Consider the following 9,465-nt stretch of genomic DNA (forward strand, 5'->3'; position numbering starts at 1 on the left):
CCATAACAATCAAAAGGTAAGTGAACGAATTACTGTTCATCAATCGGACATTGGCAGCGTTTACATCTTTTGATTTAGCACGAACAGCTATCAGGGTCCTTACACAGCATAAAGTGCTAATTTAGTTATCTGAATGAGACAAAACTTGGTAATAAACCTTTTTTTTTATTTGGATTGATCACCATTGACATTTTAATGTTTACATAAAATTTGAGTTTGTCATCAATACTTCAGAAAGTGTCCTTTTGATTTGCTTCCAAACCCGGATAAGACCCATTTGAAGATATTTGGACATAGACTGAGCTTGCAGGACTACTGATGGTTTCATTGGATTGTTGAAGTACACTATAGATGCTAAGTACTTTCTTCAATTTGGATTGGATCAGTCCTCCTTCGGATGTTTATGGAGCCTTCAGCTCTTGGTTCTCATTAGAGGAAACCAAGATCTGACAGGATGGATTTTTCTTTATCTGATCTCTTTCCCTGGAGATGAGTGGTGCCAGAGGTAGCCAGTCGCTGCTTATCCCTCCTGCTGTATTGAAATGACATGCATGTCTATGGGGCTCGTTAAAAGGGACCTCTGGACTTGGCTTCAGAAAGAAGAGCTTCTCTAACTGTCTGTTTTGTCATCTTACAGATATGGAGCACAGCAATCCTGCGTACACCATCAGCGCTGCGTTATGCTATGCAACTCAGCTTGTCAATACTTTGTCACATATATTAAATGTCAACCTTCCAAGAAAGCTTTATAATAGGCAAGTATACACCCTGCGGTAGCAAGCCAACCAACATGGCGTAATTGTTTTATTTCTACGTAACCCTCAGAGCTGCGCTCTTTTATACATGCTTTGTGATATCAGCCGCAGGCCTGATCTAGCAATGAACACTCAATGTTTACTTGTTACGTCTAAAGGCCCTTTTACATGACAAGGTAAACTGGAATGAGTGTGCAACCGGCGGTGAAATAGCGATCGTATCGTCGGCCCTTGTAAAAGGGGCACAAGTATAGATACCGTATTTTTCTGACTATAAGGTGCACACTTTATATCCAGAAAATGGAGATAAAATCTCTGTGTGTCTTATATGTGAATGTACCATTAAAAAAATGTTGTTCCTGTCCTTTTTCAGGGAGGAGGGGGAGGTGTAATGTCTTAGTAACAATCTGAGACAGTTCTGATCAGTCAGCTAGGTCAAGAGGGGTGTTGTCTCTCCTTAAGGAGAGCACCCAAGAAGTGTTTGGAGATACCTATGGGGTGAGTGGGTTAGGAAATGGCATCTTCTCTTCCCAAGGAGAGCACCCAGAAGGGGTGTAAGGAGACACCCAAAAAGTGAGTGAGGAGACTTATAAGGCCATGCTGGCCTTAGGAGGCATGCTCCTCTCGGCAGTTTATGCAAGTAAGGAAGATGGAACAATACCTATGCAGCACCAACTATTGGATGACAGCATTCCTGCAAAACAATGTATAACTTTTTAATAAGGTTGTAAAACACTGATTGGGAATAGGAAACCGAGTCAGAAAACCATACACAGACAGCTGTTTCGGGGTGTTTGCACCTCATCGGTGTGCAGTAGGTTTCTGGCTTGGCTGGTGAGAGGCCTGGGATGTGGGTCAAATAAGGAAAATGGAACAAAACCTCTGCAGCACCACTTATTTGACCCACGTCACAAGTCTCTCACCAGCTGAGCCAGAAACCTAATGCACACTGATGAGGGGCAAACACCCCGAAACAGCTGTCTGTATATGGATCACCAATCATTGTTTTACAGACTTGTAAAAAAAAAGTCGTACATTGATTTGAAGGAATGCTGCCATCCAATAAGTGGTGCTGCAGAGGTATTGTTCCATCTTCCTTATTTGCATATCAGTCAGCTGTAGTTGTGAGGGCAATGTGGAGGCTGCAGAGATTAATTGGAGTCTTCCGACAGCTTTGTTTCCTTGCTGCTGTCAGTTTGATGGCCAAAGAGGGATCTCATTGCAGTGAAAATCTGGCACTTCATCTCTTGGTCCCGGCTTCCAGCAACCTACATCATCTTTTAATCCTACTTCTGATATTTCCAGCACCACGTGGTTTAGGGGGCTTGGAGTATAATACTCTCTGTCCCGCAGGTTTCTCTCTTCTGCTACACAACATTCCCTGATTGGCCAACCTACCTGTGTACATAACAATGGGAAGCCACCATAATAGTACAAGTACTGCTGCTCCATATTGTTAATAGACAGGCAAGTTATATAGGAGACAACCAGTGTAATATTCAAGGTACAAATCCCCCACCCCTCCTTAATATCTCCATATATTCTGCATTATAGTAAAGACCACAATGTCCCTATATCAGTGTCGGCTGCAGATGTCAACTCTATTAAACATTGTTGCACACCATTTGGTTTGAAATATAATATATATATTTTTTTTTTTACTTTTTTCAACAAAAAATTAAATGCGTCTTATGATCCGATGTGTCTTCTACCCCAAAATGTACAGGGGATATGTCCATATAACCCATAATATGTCTGTAACCCTTTCAAAAGAAGAGTTGACTAGTTTTTGCCACTGCCGGGCTCCAGCACTAACCATTTTGACTAGTTGAATACATTCTCATATTCCTTTTTGTGTTTTCACAGTGAATTTTGTGGAGAAAATTTGAGTCGGTGGAAATTTAACCGTGCGGTGAATAAGCTGAACTCCAACATTCTGTATCTGTGTTTTTCTCAGGTCTGTATTATCATAAGAGGAATATTAAATGAACGTATGAAAACGTGACGATTATATAAAGTGGTAGCGTAGATCTGGGAAGGAAATGGATGAAACTTGCTGCTGTATGTTATCCTCCCCTTTGTCCATAGCGCATGTTCCTATACACTCTCAAATCATTGCCGACAGTATCAGAATGTGTAGGGCCTCATCCTTTAAAGTGTATCCGAGTTTTCACAAGTTTTCTAAAATATACCAGGTTCTCTTTATCTTCTCATTTGCTGCACTTTGCACCCTGTTTCATGTCTGTAAATTCTGATTTTTCAGGTGGTCCTACCCATTTTTCTACTGTTTGCAACCCACTTTCAGGGAGGAGTGTGTAGTAAGCCTAGCATTCTGCCAGTAGTTCAGTATTCTGCACTTCCTTGCCTTTACTTTCCATGCTGCACTGCACTGTCTCTGGTCCAATCAGCAGCGAGGAAGTATCTGAATGACCGTCCCTCTGCTTTCTCAGTAGGATTCAGGCATTTAGAGTGGGTATTCAGAGCATTTGGCCACAATGTCTCTTATGTGTGCATAGACACGCGGAGAAGCTGTAACAGCAGAAGAGGCTAAAACAGTGGAGATTGTTATCACAGTGTCTGCAGATCTGTCAGCCTGTGAGTGTAGGGAAGCCACCTGTGAAAATAACCCCTCCCCGTTTTGCTATGGAAATGTCCCTGTGTCCTTACTACTACAGAAGCTCTGTACCGAATGACTAAGAGTAGATTAAAGAGAAGCTGGAAGGGAGACCCCTAATGACAGCCACTTAATATACCTGCATTAAAAATATTGCTGCTTTACAACAGTAAATCGTATTTTACCATAATATATTAACATTATGCAGGAGACTAACCTAATGTAGCAGATGAGCAGAAGTTGTCTGAAAAGTTAGTTCCCCTTTAATGATACATTTCCAGTAATGACAGTTTGTTATTTGATGAGCAATACAAGTATTTACTAAAACAGTCATGTCAGGAGAGCTGACAGCTCCTCTTAGTACATATATATATATATATATACTTTGGTTATTTGTCTTGTGATGTTTCTTGTTTGCTTAGATGCTGCAGCATAATCCAACTGAAATAATAACGGTGTGTTTCCTCTGCAGCATGTGGACTTGGATCTGCTACATCCACTACATACCCTCAGGAATCTCATGTACCTGGTTAGTCCAGACAGTGAAAACCTAGGCAGGTGAGCTTGAAATTGTTGCTTGAGGTGATTCCTAATGTTCTCATTGCAGGCAGTGACAGCGTGTCGCATTGTGTTAGTGCAGAGTTTCCTATGTGGTGGCACATGATCCTTTTTGTTTGTTCGCTGGAACATCAATGTAATTCAGCGCTCACTCACAATGTAACTGCTCGTACCTCTTGTACATGAATGAAGGCACAGCAGCGATCACATGACCTGTTGGGTTTGTACTTTTTAATGGAAGTAGTTTTAACTTGTGTTGAGCAGTTCACAGTACTAGGGAGTTTTAGGTTTGGGAATAATACTTTTTAGTTGAGTTTCTTACTATATTGGTTTGATCATGCCATAGCGGGTTGATAAATGGTGGTCCCTGCTATCTCAGGAACCCTGTTAGTGCTGGAGAGGTGGCCGTACATGCACAGTTACTCCATTTTAGTGGGTAGGACAGACGGAAGTAAGCCTAGTCACGCACGAGATCACATCCCTCTTGATCATCCCATGCAGTCAAGCGTGCATGTGTTCTCCATAGGGAGAGAAGAGTAAGGGCCCCCATTTACGCTGAACCATTATCATTCAGTTAATCGTTCGATTGTGCGAAACTAATGATGATCGTTCAGTGTAAACATTGCCAAATATTGAAGGATTTATTCACTTATTGTATGCATGCACAAAACTGAAGAATAATCATCCCATGTAAACAGGCAGTTCATCTATAAACGACTGCCTGTTTACTCTGAATGGAGATGGGCAACCAGAAGAGCTCTTGACTCCTCCATTCGGTAAGCAATAACCTGCAACAGCTGTCAGGCACTTAAGCACCTGACAGTCATCCTGTGTAAAAGGACCCTAAGGCGATGCCGGAGACTTCTAGTGGTGGCTCACTATCTTGAGTAAAAATGAATCTGGTTTGTTGAAATCCGGCTGTAGTAAAGTTTAACTTGGCACTTAAGGTGTTAATTAACTGTGGTACAGAACTTTTTCTTGATTCTTCAATGGCTTTTAAATATTACAATAACATGGTGTAACAAAATTGGACCAAATGCTAATAACTTGCTACAATAAGTTGGACGGGCCCGCTGAAATTGGGAGGTTTGCCTGACATTCATCCAATGTGTACAGCCACCCTAAAACTGTCCATTTTCTGTTATATAGGTCTGGACCTTTTGAAATTAGTGCTGATCTTGAAGACTCCATGGAATTCGTAGATCCCAGTGGTGCTGGCGAGAGTGATGAAAGTGGAGACGAGCACATAAGCGATGAAGAAACCGACCTCGGCACTGACTGGGAAAATCTGCCAAGTCCCAAATTTTGCGACATCCCTTCTCAACCACTGGAGATGCAGGAGAGCCAGAGTACGATGATGTCTCAGCCCATCGCTAGCAGCAGTGCCGGTGGCATGATCTCTTCCGCTGCGGCCTCCGTTACCTCCTGGTTTAAGGCATACACTGGGCACCGTTGACTTGGCTCTGAAGGACACACGTTACCTCTCCTGTCACTAACTTTTTACACAGGCAAGATAAGTAGTTTTACGTCTGGCAGAGAACAAACTCTATATAGTCCTTTTTTCTTTTTGTGCACGGATGGAATTTTGTAATGTTGACACTGATTACCGCTAGATTCTATAATCGGTGGTAAGTCCTCGGCTCTGCTTTCTGGACAGATGTGCTACCAAGCCCGGGAGTGCTAAACATGTTCAAGGCGGCTTTTCTTTTGAAGCGATCGATATTTACAGATTTGCACTAAATATATAATGGGCAGTTGTATTGGTTTGCTCTTCTTTTACCATTAGTGATGGTGCCATGATACGATTTAGCCTACGTTCACGCCAGAGACCTGCGTTAGCTGTGCACACCAGGAAAGCTCCCAGCGTATAAATCCTATGTATCCAAACCTTGCATTGGTCACTCTATACCCATTTTTACTCTTTTAGTCTATGCGGGTGATATATCATTTTATATGGCCATGTACACGGAGATGTCTCACCCCAACACTAATGATCAGTGAGACTGTCAGGCTCATAGACTGGTGCCCAGCGAGGGTCAAATCCTTATTTTCTATGAAAAAGGGATGGATTTCCTAACCACAGTTAGGTCTTATTCAGACTGACCCATCCATGTTAACTCTGCTTACTCTGGATGTAACCCCTCCCCTGCAGTTCTGCAGAAAACAACTTGGCATATAGATCTCTATTATACATGGGTCTGGGTTGTACATTGATTAAAGCTTTTCTGAATGATGCCATACGGTTTCCATCATGTTGCATGATACTAAGCAGATTTGGTTGTCACAACTCGTCATTCCCCATAAACCGGCCTAATTATTGTATTAGGTCGTCATGGACATATGAATGGCTACCTTTATTTCCTAACCACCAAACTCGCATCAGCTTTACCTCGGGTCTTGTGGGAATCTCTTATATGGAGGAACATACTTTTTCAATCAGTGTTTACTACTTCAAGTAGTAGTCGGGTTCTTACGTCATGCTGTCTTTTTACTATATATTGGCGTAGACCTTTTAAGTAAACTTGTCGGGGGATTTTCTGCTGCCCTTTCTGAGAGTAGGATGCTGTAAAGAAGGTGAGCTCCGCCATGTTTAGGTTTATGATTTTGAGCAGGATGTCTGAGGAAAAAAGTGGAGTAAATCCTGACCGGACTCCTAGAAGAGAGATTGAGTCTGGATTACCCCTTCAACACACAATGATTGACAACCTTCTGTGTATACACTGATACAGGAAAGCTGTCCAACAGTGGTGGAGGTCAATCAGGTGAGCCTAATCAGGATGTATATGTAATGATGTGTATATATAATGGTGGCCATCGCTATGAGCAAAGACCCCTGAAATGTGTGAGTTTCCTCCATTTGACATCTATCACTGTACCGATGTATCTTTTTTTTTTTTTTCCATTGGATGTATTTAATAAAGATGAAGATTTTATCCATTCAAAGTGCTGGTTATTCATTTGGTTCCTATACACCATCCTGCCAAAAGTAATTGGACACCTGGGCAAGAATCAAAAGTAGAATTTATTTCCATATGATAATTAGTGGGGTTTCCTTTGACACTAATGACATCAGATACTCTCTGTAACATACTTTTAACTAACATCTGATACACTTCATGATATTTCCCTCCAATCATTCTGCAAATGTCTGGTGAGTTCTCTCGGAAAAGATGGATGCTGTTCATAATTCCTAACTCAAGGTTCCAGTTCATCTCCAAGGTGTTCAGTCAGGTTCAGGTCGGGACTCTGTGCAGCCAGTCTAATCGTGGAACATCCATATCCTCAAACCACTGTAAAACAGCGTTAAATATGTGACAAGGCGTGGCGTTTTGTTGGAAGTATTGCTGACTCTAGCATATTGTCTAAAGTGCCATGGTACACATTTCCATCGCTACAACCAATGAAACCATGCCACGTAAACCATCCCCAGATCATAACGGGACCTTCATCATATTTAACTGTTGGCACAGCACACTCAGGCAAAAGGTGTTCCCCAGCGTCCTCCACACCCATCTGATGTGAAGATGGAGTAATGTTATTCATCACTCCATAGAATGTTCTTCAATTGCTCAACTATCCAATTACTACGCTACTTGCACCATTGTCTAGAACTTGCTAGATGTTTGCAGGATGAATGGAGGGCTATACCAGCTGAAGTGTCAGATGTTAGTGGGGCCTCATTTGGCCTTGATGACATAGAAAATATGCCACAGAGAGTATTAATATATGAAAATCAATACAATTTTTTTTTTTCCTTTTTCTCAGGTGTTCCATTACTTTTGTTAGGGTAGTAGATATCCCAGAGCTCAGCTTCTCTCACTCAGTCATATCCTGCTCTCAGATAGGGTAGCACAAATCACCTAACAGGTTTATTTTAAGGTTGTAGTCCTGAAAACTACATATTGGGATTGTAGTGTAATGAAACTTCATTTAATAGACACATAAATGTTAACGATTTGTACGGCCCCCTCCCCTCTAATGATCCCTAGGCAGTGAAAAGCCTGACATCATTCTATCCTAAATTGCCATAATAAACTTGGTGTCAGCTTCTACCCCTAGTGGGAGGAGGCATGTGCCATACAGCTGCATGTGATCACTTGTCCCTCCCACGAGGACTGGTGCCTTACACCCAGCTCAGTGACCAGCTGCGGGATGAGTATGGAGGATGGCAGATATTTTTAATTTCTCCAGAGGGTATTTTGTAAATCTCCTCCAGTATGTAAATAATTGTAAAGGATCTGACTTTATTTTTATAGCTGTCCCTTTAATTTGCATCTAGCAGCACGTTTCACAGTGATGGGAAGATTGTTCTCTGTAGACCCCCTTCTTTGTCCTATACCATAGCTACAGAGTGCTAAGGCTGCAGCGTCTTCATCCTTCTGCCTTCGGTACTCAGGGTTGTAAACATCGGCCAAGTATCAGTCAGATGACAATCTGGGGCTGGAAACTTTTGTAGCTCTCGCCCTGTTGCTGAACTACACTTCCCATTATGCTTTGCACGACGATCACCACACCCTGAAGCATGATAGTAAATGTAGTTTGACCACCGCTGGAGCGGAGAGGTGTGGCGGGCCTAGTGCTAGATCTATACAACCAATCTGGCTTGTAGGTCCTTTGATAAAATGCTAGTATGTCCTATTCCCATTGGCTGTCGTCCTGATCCTGTGTGACCTGTCACTGATAATGCCTCTGCTTGTCTAACTGGGCAATAAAGTATTTATTTCCACCTTTGATAAGAAGCGAAGTGCCTTATTTGTGTTGTGATGACATTTCCACGGATTATTGTAATGTTATTACAGAGGGAGCAGTCAGCATGAGGTACACACCAGGAACTAGTGACATCACCGAGACGTCTCGTGCCTCAGCAATGCCAGATTCCTCAGGAGCTGATCGTCAGCATTCTCATTAATATTGATTTACCTACTACGTGCTGACGGCCGTGTATGTAGGGCAGGTGTCTTGGAAGTCAAGTTGTGTGACTGTAAGACAATTGCACTTTGAAAATGGTCCCCAGCACCCCCCCCCCCCCTCTTAAAGTCTGTCTGCGAAGAATATGATCCTTGCAACTTTTTACACCTTTAGTTGATAAATCCCCTTGATTGGAGGCAGTGTCACAATAGCAAATACTATACATTATGCTCTTTGTAGCTGCTCCAGCTCAATAGATTAGGGGCCCAAATGAGAGACCCCCCCCCATGAATAAGCAAATGAACTTCTTGATGCCTTAATCACAGGATATTTCCTGCATGAAGAACAAATCATTAGTGGTAATTTCTTGATCATTGCTCAATAATAGACATGTTCTAATTACCATGCATGGAATTTTCTGTTGTCTTTATCTGAAGTCATATCCTTACAATGTTAATATCTTCCTGGAAAGCCGAACTGAAGGCAACGCCTACTCGGCCAGCAGCGGTACGATATCGGTTTATTGGGCTTGTAATCTTTATGTATAATACATTATATAATGTCATACTAGGCTGTGTCTGCTTTTTTTTAGCATCTATATAATACAGGGGTGGCTTGTAGCAACTTACC

General features: G+C 42.1%; 1 protein-coding gene across 1 annotated transcript in view; it reads left to right on the forward strand.

The window, feature by feature from the left end:
- ATG14 (autophagy related 14) overlaps positions 1-8,765 on the forward strand; it is a 44,751-nt gene extending 35,986 nt beyond the window's left edge. Inside the window, exons 7-10 of the mRNA XM_066608277.1 lie at positions 638-755; positions 2,622-2,712; positions 3,842-3,927; positions 5,077-8,765. Of these exons, the coding sequence (XP_066464374.1) occupies positions 638-755; positions 2,622-2,712; positions 3,842-3,927; positions 5,077-5,383 (602 nt within the window). The 3' untranslated portion in view covers positions 5,384-8,765. The remainder of the gene's footprint in view (positions 1-637; positions 756-2,621; positions 2,713-3,841; positions 3,928-5,076) is intronic.
- Positions 8,766-9,465: the final 700 nt, after the last annotated feature.

Source organism: Eleutherodactylus coqui, chromosome 6 (assembly GCF_035609145.1).
Source record: "Eleutherodactylus coqui strain aEleCoq1 chromosome 6, aEleCoq1.hap1, whole genome shotgun sequence".
In the NCBI taxonomy this organism is placed as follows: domain Eukaryota; kingdom Metazoa; phylum Chordata; class Amphibia; order Anura; family Eleutherodactylidae; genus Eleutherodactylus; species Eleutherodactylus coqui.